The sequence below is a fragment of the Vicugna pacos genome, chromosome 34 (genome assembly GCF_048564905.1).
Source record: "Vicugna pacos chromosome 34, VicPac4, whole genome shotgun sequence".
In the NCBI taxonomy this organism is placed as follows: domain Eukaryota; kingdom Metazoa; phylum Chordata; class Mammalia; order Artiodactyla; family Camelidae; genus Vicugna; species Vicugna pacos.
In genome coordinates this window covers 2,753,266-2,772,773 of record NC_133020.1, presented here as the reverse complement: position 1 = coordinate 2,772,773, position 19,508 = coordinate 2,753,266, and the positions used below count along the sequence as shown (strand labels likewise).

The 19,508-nt window shown below is 39.5% G+C and overlaps 1 protein-coding gene across 2 annotated transcripts in view; it reads right to left on the bottom strand.

The window, feature by feature from the left end:
* The window catches only part of DENND5B (DENN domain containing 5B), a 155,081-nt gene that overhangs the window by 48,411 nt on the left and 87,162 nt on the right, over window positions 1–19,508 (bottom strand). For both annotated transcript variants that reach the window (XM_072954518.1, XM_072954519.1), the window contains 4 exons: window positions 18,071–18,258; window positions 12,493–13,029; window positions 9,523–9,754; window positions 5,266–5,416 (listed from right to left, as the gene is read on the bottom strand). In XM_072954518.1, the coding sequence (XP_072810619.1) occupies window positions 5,266–5,416; window positions 9,523–9,754; window positions 12,493–13,029; window positions 18,071–18,258 (1,108 nt within the window). The remainder of the gene's footprint in view (window positions 1–5,265; window positions 5,417–9,522; window positions 9,755–12,492; window positions 13,030–18,070; window positions 18,259–19,508) is intronic.

The window sequence follows — 19,508 nt, the reverse complement described above, 5'->3', positions numbered from 1 at the left end:
TCTCTGTATCTCTGAGTCAGTTAAAAGATCAGTATGAGACTGTAAAAAGGATTCAGAGAGCTGAGGTGCCTGAAAAGGAAGACCCAGAAAAAAAGCATATCAAGACACTGACAAAGATTCCTTGCTTGACCAAACTTTAGTCAAGACTCCTGACCTTTCCTAAGCTCATCTGTGCATTTCTTTGTAAAATCTAGCTTTACTGAGAACGTTGCTAAGACATTTTAGCAGAAACCATCTTCCCTCTTGTTATATGATCATTCTGGGTATCTAATCAGGTTCTAGACTCGCCACCATCCCCCAGGGGATGTCTGATCACCCAGGCCTGCCTTCGGCAAGAATCCTGTTAGTCAGTTTGGTCAGACTCTCCTCTTACCCACGATGATTTCTCTTAGTGATTTCTATCCACTGACTCCACTCTGCTCCTTGCTGATAAATTCCCACTTGCCCGTGCAGTACTCATACTGGACTCCAATCTCTCCTTCTTCTGCAAGACCCCACTGCAGTGGTCCCTACACCTTGAATAAAGGCGCCCCCTGCCCCCGCTCCCTTGAATAAATTGTCTTACCATCTTCAACAAGTGTCATGAATGTTTCTTTTCTTTAACAATTCTGAAGCAAAATACAAACACCAGTTGATGAACTTACATAATCAGTAAAGAGGAAGAGTCAAATATAAGTGACACAACGTACAAAGACCCAGAGGCCTTGGAAACAGCCCTGCAAAAAACTGTCGGTGTAAGATAGTGAAATTTGTTCAGGGATTTAAAAAATCAGGCTTACTGGGCAGAGAGATTCAAATAAATAGTAAAAATGTGAATATGGTGATTATAAACACCAGCTAACGAACTTATATAAGGAATAAAGGAAAGAAATAGGATGAATACACGGGGCTGCTTTCTCTTGGCAGCGAAAGTGGAAAGCACAAAAGACAAGGATAGATATTAACTTACATGATGTAACTAGCAACTCAGTCTATGAAACAAAATGCCCAGTTTCATTTTATTTTCAAAACAGGGAAATGAGCATCTGCTTGAGAAAATTACTATGAAGTCCACACATTCCTGGTCTATGTTAAATAAATAATTTATCCTTTGCACCATTAAACTTCTTCACTAAGCACGATTTTACCAAAGGTGATCACGATTGTTGAAATACTGAAGATTGCTTCTTTGCTTTTGCTTTGTAAGCAGCATATGAAATTCTAACAGCTGATCAACCATGTGCACAGGCAGGGTCATAAATCCCTTTACCCTGAAATTAGTTCTGAGATCTTTTCTCTCTCAGACTACAACCTAGCTGAAAATATAATGCTTGCGGTTCTGTGTGGAAATGGGAAAACTTGAGATTATATGTATGATTAAAAGCAATAAAATACGGCAGTAAGATTTTAAAACTAAAATCTTCCCTCCTAAGCACTGACTTTCTTTCCCTGCTTTATTTTTCCTCACAAACCTTACCACTTTCTGACAGACTACTTATTTTACTCATTAAGTTTTTGTTTGTTTCAAACTAAACAAAAAGCAGGGATTTTTGTTATTTCATTCATCAACTCCCAATGAACAAGACAGTGCCTCACGTATGGTAGGGCTTCCGTAAATATTTGCCAAATGAATGAATGAGCATTCTAATGCTACCAAAAGGAAATAAAAACTATTTAAATGAATAGTCTACTCATATCCAAGTGAGGTGAAAAATCAGGATATTTTACAAACATAAGAAAAAATGAATAAACTGATGACTAGTCTATTCTGGTGAAAAACTCTCATCCACTTCTCAAAAACAGAACACTGTATCTAGGACAGTCTTCTGGAAAGTCTGAATCCCCTTACTGGTCAACATTTCCTAGCACATTTTGAGTTCAGTGTTTATAAAAGCAAGGATAGCTCTTCAATGGAGGGTGAAACCCTGCAAATTAACTAAAGTAAGTAAGGTAAAATTTTCAGCCATTAGCTATTCACTTCTGTCCTCGTAAGCAGCATATTAAAATCTCCCTACGACCTTCCTCCCTAAGAGTTTTGTATAAACAGCTGCATTATCTACAGGAGGGCAAGATTTCATTCTGAACACATAACTTTTCCACCTTTCTAGTGAATCCTCCTCCTTGACTGTCTTCGTTAAAGTTGGAACAACCTATTTAAATAAAAGAGTTCAATCAAATAAAGTTTTTTCTTTTTTTTAACAAATCCACAACTCATTTACTTTACTGCACAGTGCTCCCTTTCCAAATACGTAAAAGGATGCTGGCACCGAAGATATTCCAGACCTCCCCAGTCTTTATGAATGAACATGCTTCCAGGAGTAAGACACCTGGGTTCTCATCCTAACTCTGCCACGAACCCAAGCTCGGACTCCTACAGACACATGACAAGGGCATCGCTTCAGATTAGGCTGTTGGATCCCAATCCTTGCTTCATGCGGCTGTTCAAGAAGGAAGATGGTGCCTGGGAATGTATCTTGCTTCTCAGAGTATTATCCTATCTTCTTTTGGGTCCACCCTTCTTAACAACCCAGTGTGAGCCTAAAGGGAGGCACCTGAGGGCTCTTTTCATTCTGAAACACCTCATTAGATCAGTACGACAAGCCATTGCTAACCTCCCTTATGCTCAGCATTTTAGATTATTCAAAATTTCTTGGGGGCTACCAAAGCAAAATATCCAACTCCGAAAGTAACAAAGACACGAGTCACCTCTGTATTACAGGGACAGAGCCACGCAGTATATGAGGATAATGGTTAAGTGCTTGGGCCCCCGGACCAGCAGACCTAGGTTTGACCACTTCTACTATGTGACCCTGAAACACGTTGCTGACTATCTCTGAGCCTCATTCATAAAATGAGTAAAACGATACAGGTTTGGTATATAGGGATGTGCTTGTAATAAGGACCAGTGACTGATGGATTGAAGGCAGTCGACACAGAAGCCAGTGCAGATCAGCTTAGTAACATGAGCAGTGCGACCTCCACATCTACAAACGTGGATAATAATTACTATAAATAAAGTAGTGATGAAGGCTTCCAAACTTTTTGACTGAGATCTGAAAGGGGGTGGATGTTTATAATGATAAATACAAGCACACTTCGTTTTACTGGACTTCGAAAATACTGTATTTTTTACAGATTCAAAGCCTGTGGCAACCCTGTGTGGTCAGATGATGGCTAGCATTTTTTTAGCAATGAAGTATTTTTAATTAAGATACATATATTGTGTTTTTTTCAGACATAATGCTACTGCACACTGAACACACAATAGCATAGTGTAAATATAACTTATACATGCCCTAGGAAACCAAAACATTCTTGCTTTGTTGTGATATTCGCTTTACTGTGGTAGTCTGGAACCAAACCCCCAGTATCTCCAACGTACGCCTGTCCCAGGCTCCGGAAGGAAAAGAAACAACCATGGAATATATTACTGCATACATAGCACTATAACTGCTTTCCTTAATTCACACCCACCGTTTGTTTTCCTTTGATGCGTTTGCTATCATGTAGTTTTCTCCTGTGGAGAGCCTAAATGAATCAATAATTCTGGCACATTTCAGAAACATATTTAAAGAAACACCTTCAGCTGGGAAAACGGTAAAGGTTTCATTCCTTTCAGATTATTAAAAACAGGACATTAATAGTGCAAACACAAGGATACACAAATATTATCATATATATATATATGCATCCCAAGAAACTACAAATAACAAATATTTAGCTTAGTACAGTGCTTATTAAATTACACCAAGTGTTACCATCATACATGATAATTTACTATGCTTTCGTTTTTCCTGACCAATAAAATCACGATGTCTCTTGGGAAGTAAAGAAGGACCAAAAATTTTGCAACATACAGCTCAGCAGATCATCAGGAGGACAGAAACATCATACTTTTAAGTATATACTTTCAAGAACCTGCAGATTATACTTCAGCTTCGGCCACTTAGGTTAAAAGGCACAAGTCCAACAGTCCTGCTCCCCTCGCCGAGTCTCTGCTCGCCTTCTGACAGTGCTGGTGGCTGAACGCCACTTCCATGTCGTGTGCCCAGTCTCTAATGGGTTTTCTGTTCCATTTCTTTGCCACTGCCTGGCTTTTCCCTTTCCTTCTCTGAGCCTCTTTAATAAGATCACAGATACTGTAAAATGTTGGAGTGTTTTCAGATGAGGAAAGAGGCAAGTGATTCTGACTTGTCCAAGGATCCCACACTGGTCAGTGGTCAGGAATGAACGAAATTCCTGAACTGCCAATTTCTAGTTTAAAGCCTTTTTTCCAACTTATCATATTCCCCATTCATTAATACTCTCTTAACAGTTCTTTTTTTTGTAAAATCCTTCCTTATCATCAACTTGTTAATAAAACACCTGAATTCACCTAAAATCAAGAATTCCCCTAGGCCCAAATAACTGTTTTCAATTTTAAACATATTCAGATATTTTCTGAATGGAATCATCTACCATAAAGGATGATAGGGTTGACACCTTTTTATTTTTGGTTGTTTTGTAATTTCTGTACTTGATACTTAAAAGTACAGAGATGGTGCCATGGGCTGAACTGCAAGTCCCTAAAAGATACGCTGAAGCCTTAACCTGTGAACGTGACCTTACTTGGAAACAGGGTCTTTGCAGATGTAATCAAATTAAGATGAGGTCGTTAGCATGGGCCCTAATCCAATGTAACTGGTGCCCTTAAAGAAGAGAGAATTGTGGACACAGACATAGAGGGATGGTAGCCACGTGTAGTCAGAGGCAGACACTGGAGTTAAGCTACTATAAGCCGAAGAACGCCTGGGGCTACCAGAAGGTGGAAGAGGCTAGGCCTCTCCTGGAGGCCTTGAAGGGAGCATACCCCTGCCAGCACCTTGATTTTGGACTTCCAGCCTCCAGAACTGTGAAAGAATAAATTTCTGCTTTTTTAAGCCACCAAGTTCACAGTGCTCTGTTGCAGCAGTCCTAGGAAACTAACGCAGAGGCAGTAAAAGTGTAACTTTTCTAATTCAGTGTAAGCATTATAACCAGACACAGTTACTTACAGTGAAACCATTCCCAAGTGCACATTACTTAGAAAAAAAAATCTCTATTCTATGGATTTTCTTACACGATGGAATTTAAAGTCAAATACTCGTAGAGTGTCACTTAATATTTCAAATGGATTAATTTGGTCTTTGAAGAAAGTAATGAGATTGACCAAATGTCCGGCGGTTACACACTCCCTGTGAGAGGTGCAGAGCGCGGCACCCTTCCTCTGTTCCTTCCACCACCCACTCAAGTGAAGAACGTGCTTACTTATTATTAGTTGGTCCTGTTGCCAAGACATCAGACTGTAACTTTGGAAAGAATCCTTGCTCATATTTGCCTTGACCAATTTTCATGTCGAGTAGATGTGGGTGGATTGCAGTGTGATCCATTTTCATCAGTCGCTGTTCAATTGATTGCGCTATAAATTAAATTTATAACACATTAGAGACATTTCACTGGCTAAACCTTAAAAAACAGTGCTTCCTCCACTCATGCAGTGGCAAGAAACTCAATCTTTCTGATAGTCTGAAATAGATTTTTACAAAAGCTCACCAGGAATCAGTACAACATATGTATAAAAAGGTTAATTTTAAGTAAATACTAGATAATTAATTTTCCTGGTATTTTCTGCATTTGTTAAAAGCAAGACAGTGGGGTTAAAGAAAAATCTATAATTTAGTGAAACAGTTTCCCTTAAGTGAGAAATTTGGTATTCTTAATGAAAATGTGGTTCTCAGTACATTTAAAAAATGATGGCCAATAAAATACTCTCCTTGAGCTAAAAGACAAGTGAAGGGAAGGAAAAAGCAAGCACTGTAGCCGTATGTTACTTTATTTCTTTGTGCAAAAGACCCATTAAATATTCATGATTCTCCATTTGTAAAACAAGGAACTGTGTAAAGGTTATGACCTCACTGTCAGCAACGGTCACATTCTCATTAGCGGGAGTCATTTAGGAGTGTTTATTAGATCGAAAGGGATAACGCAGAGAAAAACAAAGTAAGTAGGCATTTAGAAAATGTCCAGAGGATAAGAAACTGCCTTTTGAAGAATAAAACAGGCCAGAGATAAAGGTAGGAGTTACTCGTCTATTTTAAAACCACTTAAAGTTAAAAGATGTTTCAAAGACCTAGGAAAACAGTGAACAATTTCTCTGGTTAAAAAAATAAAAATCTGATTTTAAGTGTTTTTATCAATTGAATTTTCGGGAGAAAATATAATACTTGTGAAGCAAGACTAGCCTCGCATCTCCTGCCTAGAGACGATTACCACAGGGAAGAAGCCGCAGGAAGTGTGGTTGTTTGATGAACAGGGCGCGCTGTGGGGACTGCCAATCTCGGGATTTCAGAGAAGCAAAAAGGTATTTTTGTAACTATTTCAGAGGGTCAGTTTATTTTGCCCCATTTGATAGCGGCAGATTAAATACTGTTGGTTATTCCCCATATGCGTTCTAAAAAAGATTCTTTTTTGGGAGGTGAGCGATCTGGCCATGACATATTCCACTCCTGTCAAAAGAATCTGCTTAACACCATCTTACATGAGATGGATGTGCCCTCGGCCGGTTGTTTGTGTCTGCAGCATTAAGGGATGTGTGCAGAAGGCACTAACATCCTCTACGACTTTCAACTTCAAAATGTTAGACATCTACTTTAAGCTTCCATAATGTTTCTTGGTAACTCATGAATTTATCCAAAACTTTTTTGAATTTCATTTTATTTTTAATGTGTAACTAGTAACTTCTCTTGAATCACAGTCCATATGTTCTTGGCTGGGCAAAAGGATGCCATGTTTTAATGTGAAATGGTATTTAATTTTCAGCGATGCCCCCTGACTCTCCAAAACCGTATCTATACTCTCAATGCTTCCTAACATGAAACAAAGTTAACAGATGGTTTAGGCAAATCATCCTTAGATTCATACATAGCATGCAATTCTCTAAAGTCCCTGCCAATTTTATATTCCATGAAATACCACAATTTTATGTTCCATGGAAAAGACAAAATTCCACTTCTGCCAATGAGTGCTTCTGTCCTCACAAAAGCAAAAACGGGGGAAAGTAGCTTCAGTTTTTCCACTGGATTTAAAATGACAGAGAAATCCTTCTGATACTGAGTTACTCTCTTTCAGTCAGGAAGCTTTGTGAAAAACAAAAATCATGATTCACAATTAATAATCTAGGGTTTATAGGACTGCCACAGGGAACATGATGCAACGTTACTTTTCAGCGATTATACCACCAGTGAACACTGAACATTCAGAAATTATTAAATGCCTGCTTTTAGAGCTCATGGGCCTGTTGTTAGACTTTCAAGGGTTTGTGCCAAAACTCATTTTCTGTGACCGGTAGAGAATAAAAAAATAAAAAGCTCTGCGTTACTATCAACTTGTGGTCTTTCTGCACAGAAATCATGGGGTTCTGGGGCAACAAGGCCAGTGGCAGAGCGCCTCTGTCTGCACAGCACACCTGCAAGTCAAAAGTCGTCTTAGTTGGAGGCAAAACAGAAACAAAAGCAAAACAATGAAGGACAAAAAAAGTGGTACACAATCAAACCCAATGTCAACAACAAAATCCCAATCTCTGTAGTTTTTGTTGGGGGTGAGGGGTGCGGAGGAGGCACTCTTACCCGATAAAAGAAACCACCTCCTGGTTTATGGGGGACACACACAGTCTCAGCCAACTGCCTCCCTTACTTCTTAAAGAAGTCTTTGACAGAGTAAGTTCCAGGGGGACTATTCCTAATTTAGCCTACTGTCTCTTTCATATGTTACATCTATAATGGTACATTTTCAAGAGTATTATATAATTTCTGTGATGACAGCAGGAGTACCAAACTCTGAGAGGCTGACAGAAAATCTGTTTTAATTGAAAAGATTTCTAGAAGGATGCAAATAGAGCAATCACTGCTTAGCTCCATTTAAAAAATTCTGTCAGGAAGGGAGGAATAAAATTTGCTCAACAAGACATTATACTATTTACATGGCTATCAAAGCACTGAAAGTCATACTATTCTCCGAACAGGCGCAGCCAATTTCATTCTCTCTGCTCCCTCAATTTCCAAAACACAGAGGCAACTGTCACTTCCCGAAGGGGCTCCCGGGACCTACCCTCACAGCTGGGGCACGACACGACGATGTTTCAGCAAGTATCAGAGACCTCTAAGGCGGCACACGTGGTAGCACTTATGTACTTCTTTCCCTAAAATACGCTACATCTACAGCATTGCCGCTCCTGTAATCTGATCTGCGTAAAATAAAGTGAGAAAGGCAAGCAACACGGGCAGAGAAAAGAAAACCCACATTTGCTGCCTCCTTTTGCTCCAGACAAAAAATTGCTTTCAAATAGCTCCTACCTTTGGAGGGAAAGAACTAAAAGGAAGGGCTCTCAAGGGACAGATACCAGTTTATCTGGCAAAGAGCTGGGAACCAGGTGTAAGTGTGTAAAGACAGTGTGGATTGGTACATTTCACATGTTGGTTGCAGGAACAGCTGACGTGGTAGTAAGACTTCAGGTGCTAGAATCAGTCAAATCCAGGTTGAAACTCTTCTTTTTCAGGGTTAGACACTAAGTTTATACATGCCCAGGGCAGGTCCGGGCACCATGCGCCCCTGCAGGGCTTCAATTCACCTACAAGCATAGGTCACAGCACCTGCCAGGGGTCCGCAGGGTTTCCCCGTGCAGGTCATCACATCACAACAATAAGAAAGGCCCCCACCAGCCACTAGCAATGGAACCACAAGCAAGTGACCTCTCTGTCCGCTCAACCGTAAGATGAAGACAGTTGCGAAACAAACAATAAACCGTGTCCACACCCCCCCATTATTAAGGTCAAATGCAAAAATGCACACGAGACAGCTGGGATAATGTCCGGCACAGAGTAGGTACTCAGGACACACTGACTATCAACATGATTATTTATGTAATGGACTCTTGCACTGCCAGACAAGATTGGCCAAGACTCATAATTCTCAGAGGGAAAAACAAGTGTCAGGGGTGGGGAGCCTCTAATTTGAATACAAGAATCTAGAGATTTAATTTCAATAAATGAAGCTTTTTAATGAATGGCACCACTAAAGTAAAGATACTGTTTTGGTCATGCAAATTAGGCAGCAACTCAAATTGACTACTTGAGGTTAATACTTATCTTTCCTTGGATGAAGAGAGAAGAGGTAAATAAGCAAAAGAGCAAAATGAACAGCAAGACAGAAATGAACCTTTTTCCATTAAGGCAGTAAAGAGAATAAGACAAAAATCACAGCAACCTTGTAGTTATATTCCATTCAGCTGCTTCAACTGTATTGTTTTTCTTCTTCTGAGGGAAGAGGAACGTGAAGCAGAAGGCAGACAGACATCAGCTCACAGAATAGAAGGGAACAAAAACTACAGAAAGCATCTCCGGATACAGTACAAGGATCAACCATGATGTCTAAGACTGGGGATTAATTCTGTGCTTTATCAGGCCAACAAAGTGTCAAGAGAAATGATCATGGCTTCCCAGCTAATCTCAAAAGGCATGACAAATGTACCTGCTTCTTTTAAAGTGCCGCACTTCTGATATATAGACGTCCTCAAGGTGGGGGCCCTTACGTTGTACAGTCTTATCTTCTCGATCCGAGAGTCAAAGACTCGAAGCAAAGGATCTTTCTCTTCCCACTGAGACATGATTTTATTATCAATAAAGGTGGCAAACATCTGTGTTTCAATGAAGCGTGAAAGAAATGGCAGGTAAGGCTCAGGCTGGTCAGACAGAAAGGAAGCCTGTAATGAGATAATTAGGAGATTATTAGTGCAAAGAGACCATCTCAGGACTGCGTGATAAATCCAACAATTATCTGTTGCTAAGTCATCATTCCTTTTTCGTCTTATAACACACAAAATGGAAGCTTGAAATTTAAAAATCCTTAAAAATCTGCTTTTCCTTCCTTTCTTCTAAATTCATAGAATTCAGGTCACTTAGGTCTTTAGCACTGATCCTACCTTTCAAAACTGATTTACATTCTGGTCCTCACGGCCATTATGTAGAAAAGAGGCGCCCTGAATGAGAGACAGTGGATCAGTTGCTACATGATCGTTAATCATCCTCTTCGCTTACCGTTAAACTTGACCCCTTTCCCCAGTGAGCTGTAATTTCTTCTCTCTGTCCCCAGCCTCTGCCAAATACCTCCACGTTACAAGGCAGTAAGTGACTGACTGATCCAACAGTGACATATCCATATACACATCAGCAGTAACCTTAAAACACCAGCAACATGGACTTTGTGCTTACGGGTGAAGTCTTTTTGTTCTTCAAGTTCTTCTTAGGCCCCCACAGTTAGAGACCGATGGATGAGTGCTAATCCAAGATCACACTTCATCCAGATCTGTGCTGACAGAATAGTCTGGGCCTTAACAACTAAAAAAAGCGTTGCCTGAAAAACCATCCAAAGCAAGCTAAGCCTTTGGAAAACATGTACCACCAGCCACATGTTCCTGGTACCAGCTTGTCTGCTGCTTGGAATAGTCTGGTAAACTGTAATCAGGCTCTGATTCAACGGCTTCTTTTTTTGCCTTTGGTTCTTCAGGTCCATGTGTGTAGAGGGATTCTAGCCACAGTGTGGCAGCACCTGAAATTCGGATCACTGTTTCAGCTGCTGGGCTGGTTCTGCTTCCCACCCTTTTGAGAAGGTGCGGTGAGGGGAAGCCAGAGGGGAAAGGGGAAGGGGAAGTTCTGACATAAGGTTGCTCTCCTGAATACTCATTAGCTCCCTCCTAGCATATTCACTTTTCATTCTAAAATTTAGGAAGCCTTTTAAAAAAACTCCTTACTGAAAGCCATTCATTCAATTTAAGTGCCTCCATAGTTCAGATGCAGCTACATAAACCCAAAGAGCCACAGAAAGGTTCACAGCAGTTTCCGGAAATCAGTTCACCTCTTCAAAAGATATTTTACAGATAAATATCAATTTTACTTTTCATACAGCAAACAGCCTTTCTTCCTAAATGGACCAAATGTCTGGCTTTTGCTACTCAGATCCTTGTGGGCTACAACACTTAGGTCAGCAAAGACTTGTCTCCAGGACCAGTACGTGGTAGTCCTGTAAATTGTCCTAGTGAAAAATGAGATGATTAGAAGCCTTCTGGCATCCAACACAAAACTTTCATTTCTCTAGGGGTTATATAAAAAGAATTCAATTTATAGTTTGAAGCTACAGAAAGATTAAGAAAGAAGAAAGTACCAGTGCTCAATTTAGATAAGAATTTGAATTGCTCCAAGGATAAACCCTGAGTATACACAGATTAGCTCCAAGCTGGCCAGGAAAACAATGTGGGAAAATGGTTGAGCTCAACGAGAAAGGAACCTCAGAGCAGACTGCAGGCTTCTGAATTAAATACGTTTTCTCAAACATAAAGTGCATCAGAACTTAACTGTTCAATGCAGTTTATATAACTCATCTAAAAAAAAAATCTCATGACATCAGAAAATAATCTTTTATACTGCCTACCTTCACAAAAATATTTCATTAACATTTATTTGTCAGATACTCCAAGATTGTAGATTAGACTCCTAGAACATATCAGCCCCTCTGAGACGTCTTCCATGACACAAAGATACCACTTAGCAAAAAGCCATGATTCATTCCAATAGCAGTATCATGCCTTGGCATTCACAGAAGCAAGGGACCGAACTATCCCCTAGAGAACTGAAGGAGTTACTGCACACCCTTAAGTGCTTCTATCTGAATGAAAATATGGTGAATATGTCAAGGAAACTGGCAGAGGAATACTCCACAGCAGACCTTAGAAAGAAGCTTCAAGTTCAGCAGGACAACCAAAAGATGGTGTCATTTTCTGCCTTCCCATTCCAAAAACTTTGGCACAGAGCCTTAAAGTCATAAAACCTAATTTATTCATTTTCTTTCTCTTTTGATCCTAAAATGAGATAAAAATTTACCTTTTGAAACTAAACTGTTATCTTTACATGGACAAATTGTGACTTCATTATAGGATGAAGACAAAATATAAGAATAAGGATTTATTAGAAAAGAAATTAGCCTCATTTAACTAGATTTGATCCTAAAATATGAGTAAGGAAATCTCTTACAAGGTCAGACTGTGTTAACAGATTTGAAAGACATGTGAAATTTAAGAGTTTCTATAATTCAAGCATCTTCAAAGTATAGAAAATCTTAAAATGAGGTTAAAGGCAAGTTAATACATAATTTAGTGAGAAACTTAAGGAACTAGTTTATTTATTTTCCTGTGAAATTTTTATATTTAGTATTAAATACTGGTAAAGAAAAGCTTTTTGGGGTGAGGGGTTTAACAGAGGTACTGGAGATGGAACTCAGGACCTCGCGCATGCTAAGCGTGGGCCCCACCACTGAGCTACTTCCCTCCCGACAAGAAAAGTTCTCAATGGAAGGGAGAGGAAAAAATCTGTACTAAAAAGAAGTTAACAAAATCTGTAACACGTAGCCCACTAAGAGTCGTAGGAAGGGAAACTCTGGTTCTTTTACTTTGTCAAAGTTCTGCATCTGCTCCCGGTTGGTCAGCCACGACTCCATGTCCTGGGCGGTCTGGATCACAAACGCTTCATAATCTGCAAACATCTGCGTGAAGCGGTTGGCAAAGACCTCTCGGAGCTGCACGTTGAGCTGGTAGTCCCTCAGCTCTGCCTCCTCGCACTGCAGTTTCACGTCCTTTTCTTTCTCACCCAGAGAGGCCGAGAGGTCCACCTGCCCCACGGCGACACCGGTCCTCTGGGCCAGGGCCTGGAGGCGGGCGATGGTCTCGTTGCCCCTCAGCAGCTCGTACACGCTGATGCTGCTCGCAGGGACGTTGCCGTTCTTCTTGTCGTTGACCAGGTCTTTGAGGACCAGGTTCTTCAGCTTGGTGGCGCTCTCACTGCAGTGCAGGCTGCCCTCAGGGGGGATCCCGAACTGAAGAAGAACTTCAGACAGTTCCTGGATAAAATCCACTTTATTGGGGAACTGCGGGAATTCCTCAGGCAACTCAATAAAATGGTTGTCAATATCCACAAAACACAAATTTGCCTGAAAGCGAAAAAAAAAAAGAAAGAAAGAAACACAAAGGTTTTAAAGTAACAGAATCTTATCTTCTAAAATATTCTTGCCCACTATTATAAACAAAGTCACAGGTTGTGCTGCCTTCTACCTTACCCTTCTCAAGGGTAAGAGTATTATGTTCTTTAAAAATAAATCTCTGTTGCCAGCATTTCTCCCTACGTGAGGAAATCTATTATACATACATATTTAATATATAGGAATAATTTTCCCTGGGTCTCATCAGTTTATTGTAATCAGGACATGATTCTGTAATATATGGAGTCCCTTCCTAAAAGGTCAAAGTGCAGATTCAAAGGCACGAGGTAAAATAAAATGCTCACCGAGCTTGAACTTTCTATGCCATTCCACTGCTCTAGCATCATTTATAATTAAGAATTAACAATCATTGCTAAAACTTAATAGCTATAGTACCTCAAAATGCAATGAAACTGGCAAAGAGCAGTCCAGTTCACAGAAAAGCCATACATTTTTACTTTATCCACCATCAGCTTCAACTTCTTAGATGGTAAAAGCATTTCAGAAGTCATTAGACAAACAGTAGGAAGCAGAGAATGGTGGCGGAGGCCAGTGCTTTGAGAACGATAAAATGATTAACCCTTGGATAATTAAGAGTTCACTTGAGTATTTTTGGGTCAAAAGAAAAGAAGAGGCAGAAATAAGAGAAGACTTTTTTTGAGATTGCTTATTCTCTAGATTTTGAATAAAAACGGTTTTTAAATTTTTATTGTATTTTTAATTAATTAATAATTTACTTATTTATTCATTCATTCATTTTTTTTTAATGGCGATAATGGGGATTGAACTCAGGACCCCATGCATGCTAAACACGTACTCTACCACAGAGATATCATCCACACCCTAAAAAGACTTTTAAATATCTTCCAAGTAGATACAGAAAATTCAAGAGACCAAGTACCTACATAAAATTCTGATTATCCCTTGGGTACCTGATTATAGTATATCCTCAAAAACAGTATTTTACCTTTACTGTTCATGGCGTCTTAACTGGAACAAGGTTGTCAGGGCAAAGGTCGCCCACCGCGCAGAACTGACCCTGACTGCTCTGGTAGCTGAGCATCAGGCATGGGGTGAAGACTGCAGAACAAGAAGCCTCACCCCAGGGTTCCCGGTATCCCCGCTGCCCAGCCGCACCTGCCAGGTCAGCAAGGAGAGAAGTCACACTGCTCTCCGAGCCTGAAGGCCAAGGTGAGGTGAGCAGAGGAGGGCAGACAACGGGGCCCGTTACTCTCTCTTGATCCCTGTTCTTTAGATTAGGTGCCGATGAGCAAGAAGTAGAGCAAAGTTCCAAGTTAAGCTTGGAAAAAACCCAAGATTCTCCACCATCCAAAACCAGAGAATCAACAGTGATTCTTCAAGCCTAAAATAACCTTTGAATCCAAACTTTTAACCCTGCAGATGAAGAAGCTGGGGCCCAAGCAGGTAGGTGACTTCCTGACACCTGTTCTAGTAGCTTTAAGGGATTTTTTTCCCTCCATTATGCCTCATCGCCAATGTCAGTGGTTTTCCCTAAATAAAGTAAGAGCAAGTCACATCTTGCTGAAGACAGTAGTGCTACTTACAGCTTTATTTAAACCCACATCTTTATATATGTTTTCACAGTCGCTAGAAACTAGGATATATTGAAAGGCTTAAAGGGAGAAACTAGGTCACCATAATTCAAATGGATGATTCAATATCTTTAAAAACAGAAGAAAAAAATTCCTTAACTTGCTCATCTAAATGTTAACCAGCAACCTCGCACCACTTACATTTGGTACTGCCTCCTTCGTTAATGCCTTCCTGCTACCCCTTTCCCCTCTCCTCCCCCTGTGAAAAGAGGAAATGATACATTTGGGGAAATTTTAAAGGTTGTTACGCTCACGTCATCACGGCTGCACAGAAAACGTAGAGCGAGGTGGGTGTTCCAGCACCACAGCTACCTGCCTGTCGTCCTGTTCCCACCAGTCGCTCCTACCCTCCTATGTTGGCCTGGAAGGGCCCCAACTGGGGCTCTGATTATCAAAAAGTAGAAATAGGAACTCTGAACTTGTGTTACAAAAATTTATTGAAGAAAACCCCCAAAAGCCCTTTTCCTAAAACAGATAAGAACTCTATACAATAGGGTATTCTGGTAAGTCACTTTCTTTCTTTTAATATCATTCAATTAAAAAAATATTTTAAAAAGCTCAAGAATGAAAAACATACTCAACATCTCAATCTTATGTTGTTTTAGGACTAAATAGTTCTATATTTTTACTGATCAACACTGCCCAGAAGCCTTCATAATATGTAATCACTGCAAAGCAAAACAAACATTCCCTCAAAAGCAAGGGAGCAAAGATGTGACACTTAATCATTTCTCCTGCAATGAAGCCTTCTTATGTGTCCATATGCTAGAGACATTTTTTGAGTTCCTCTGTATATACTCTTAGTTCTTTCATTCCTCTTACTTTTTTGTTTCAGCCTGTGTTACTGATATTTGTAAACGTCTTATTTTGTAAAGGAGAAATCACCTGTTAAATGTGATTTCTTTAACTAGACGTCTCCCAGTGGTGTGTGAGACAACCATTTGCTGAATGAATGAATAAGGCTCAGAGAAATGGTCATTTGTGGAACCTTAAAAATGCTGGCAAGAGGAAGAAGAATCCAGAATGTGAGACCAGGGCAGCTCTCTCTGTCTGGGGAGGGTTCTGGCTTCTCAACAGCTGAAGTTAAGCTGGCAGAGGGGGAGGCCAGAGGAGAATACGTAATGTTTCCATAGCATTTTAGAGTAAAACATGACAAAAAGTAGAAGAAGCAATTGTTTCACTTTCTCTCTTGACTTTTTCGTCCACCATTTGCTGTAAAGAGAGCAAGAATGGTAGGAGGTGAGGTGTATCAGTCTGTGCAACCAGTCCTCAGGGCTATACCCTTCCACCATCACGCTCACCCCCCTCCCCAAAACAGTATAACAAATGGCTACCTGTGCCTGTCATTTTGCAATCATGGAGCAAGTGAGTGGGTGGTTAATTATAAGTCTAATGGTAGTCTAATTATAGCTACATTAGCTAACAACTAAAATTATGCCTTGTTAAAATAATCATTTCATGAACTTAACATTTTCACAACGATTCTAAGAAACCCTCTCTCACTATTTTTAGCTACTATTTTATTTTACTGCTTTTAGGGACAGGGTGGGGGTGAGTATTACTAGTCATCTTTTTTAAATGGCTATTTTTATAACCACTTCCTCCCCCAAATTATGTGGAGTAGATTATCTCATTGTAAAATGACGCCAGAGCAAAGTGACACGCTGTTAGCCTTTTCTTCTGACAGTGAGGCACCGATGCTTTCTGTGCAGAAGCACTGCTGTTTTCACAGCTGATTCAGGTTGCTTCGTACTATTCTACTCTAGGAACAGATGAGTATATATATTTATTAAACGATGTTGATTTAGTGAATGAAAAATTAGAAAATCACAGACATTGCTCTAAGAGCTTTCAGAATTTTTAAGTTTGTTTATCTTCAGAGTCAGAGGATACACACAAACCTAGAGACAGAAAGATTCCCTGACAGCAAATACGTCAAGGTGGCATTCAGAAATTCCCAACAATCCCTACTCTTGCAAAAAATGGGAAGGTAATATTTATGCATCCAAGCAAATGTCATTTAATTAACATACAAATAGAGATCAGATACTCAACAGGAAACTAAAACATGTCACTGTTTAAGTCTTTAAAACAAAATGCATTTGGCTAGTCTATTCCTTTTTCCCTGAAAATTTGAAGGACTTACATCTGTGAACCAACAAGATACTCAGATTAATAAAAGAGAAAACATGAGAGCTGAGGTATTAGAAAAAAGAGGTGCAGGAGGCAGACAGAAGCAGAGAATGTTCACACGCTCAAAAAGAGCAAGACAGTTTGCATGTGTATTTTATATGATCTGAATCAAGCTATTTACCCCTGAACAAAAATGTTAATTTTGGTAGGGAAATATTCATTAGAATAAAGCAAGCAATGGATGATTACAGGAATCATTTACTGGGTATAATGGCTGTGGCTCACTGTTTTAAATTCACTTATTAAAATGAGAATCTCTATGGGAAATAAGAACAAATAAAAGTGAAGCACAGCATGAAAGATTTTATTAAGAAAGGTGTTAATTAAATGGTTAATACTATAATGTAATTAACCATGTTACGTTATTTAATAGGCCATTGGCACTCTCATCAATATTTCATTCAAAGGCTTTACATTTCGGTTCCGAGTACCATTAACAACAGCTAAAAATTAGATTCAGAATGCTTTCAGGAATTCCTGTTCATTTTCTTCTGAAACAGCATTTGAACAAACAACACACAGAAAGCACAGCAGAAGACTGCTAGGCATGTGCTTTAATAAACCGGGGCTACCAAAGTTCAAAAACCAAACCAAACCGAAACAAAAAATAGTAAATTTAAGGTGGCCTAAAAGTTAAGGGTTAGAATTTTTATCTCAACAACCTAGCCAAGCTGACATTTAGAAAAAGTTGGTAACTAGCCTTACCACTACTTACAAAAGCTACTAAGGTATTTAATATTTCCATGATCCCTATCTTGCTGAAACAGGATACTTCTCATTTCAGAGGTCAAGAATCAAATTCAACTCAATTAATACAATGAATTTAAAGGATGTTAAAGCTGGGCTGTACCACTTAAAAGCAAAATTTTAACATGAATAGGAGAAAAGAAATGAAATGTAATGAGAATAAAGCAACTCGATAATACTCATCTATCGCTCCATCTTCACAAATTTATGGCTGTGAAAATTGGCCACTGTCCTGCTCTGAGCAATGTTTAATGAATGACCATGTTACAAAGTAACCATCAGGAGTCAGGATCACATTCTGTGGCTATGCCTCTGCCCGAGACCTACTTGGAGATTCGGAACAGCCAGAGACTCAGCTGGACAATGACAATGCTAACAGAAGTAGCCCTGACCTAAATCAGCAAATGGCAAATGCTTCATGATTCATCATTAAGTTTTACCTCTTGAGGAAGTTCTAGCTTAGAACGGTCAGTTCCTTCTTTTGACTGAAGGCCCATCAGATAAGGGACAGGAGCATCAAGAAAATGCAGCAGAGAAGCAGGCAGGATGGGCACGTAAACATGCTGCCACTGAAATGGGAACAGAAGTGTGGTGATGCCTTCGGCCACCGTCATCAGGCGCTGATAATCTGCACAGAACAACAACAACAAAGAAAACCAGAGGGGAAGATTCCAAGTCAAAACGTAGTCACTGCATTCAGCTTGAGAATATCAGCTTCCAGAACACGATTCCTGGGCTAATAAATAAATCAAATGTTTATGACCACGCAGAAAAGAGGTCAGCTCTATCCCCACACAATTAAAGAGCTAAATGGTTTCATCTGAATGGTTGTAAGCCGGCATGGGTAGGTGAGGAATCAAACTCACCATCAAACTCTTTGCTTCTGTAAACACTGGTGTGTAAACTTACATTCCCTTAAAAAGTGAAGGAAACAAAAACTAGTAAAATTGCTCTTGGCACTTCTCCCACTGAAAATGCATAAGAATACTGCTATTGATCACTTTTTGTATACATGCATATTTACACAATCCTCAATTCAGAGGCTTTTTCTTGTATAAATGCTCAAGGCTACAGCCTACAGTTATACTGACTATATTTATTTTAGCCTTCACTTTGTGGGTATGAGGAATCAACAGACACATGCATTGACACTCACACTCCCTAACCTCCAACTCAAATCTAGGGACAAAGTGAAAGCTACCAGAGAATTAAAGGTTGTTTTTCGTTGTTGTTGTATTTTGTTTACATAACTAACTTATCAAAACTCAAAACTGTCCAAAATATTAAAGTGCCCTCTTTTCCCCCTCCAGTTTTATTGAAATGTAATTGACATATAATACTGAATTAGTTAGGTGTACAACAGGGTGATCTGACACACGTACATACTGCAAAGTGATTACAACAAGTACGGCTAACATCCATCACAAATAAAGTGCCCTCTTAAACCACTCTGCCATGGAAACTTCTACATACCTATGTCTATAGTCCCCGTTTAAACCCCTGCAGGCAGACATGTTTCAGAATTCAGATTTTTTTTCTTTAAATTTAGAAAGGTAATAATATTGTGCATAAATCACATACTTGAAATACCCAGGCCAGCACCCAGTAGTCAAACACGTTAATATTTCTGCAGCAAACTATGTGAATGTCCCAGTAGGGCAGATAACCAGAGAATTTAAATAGGGTCACTTTGGCTCAGTTCTGATTTTGCCAATAAATGAGTTACAAAAAGAATGCTTGGTTTTTAGAATTCTTTTGGATTTGAGAATTAAAGAGAACAGCATCGTGGAATTGTAATAATTCACAGAATTTACTGTGTACAAATACAGTAAAATCTGAGGGAGAAAGATGTCAGGGGAGTCTTTTTATTTTTTATTT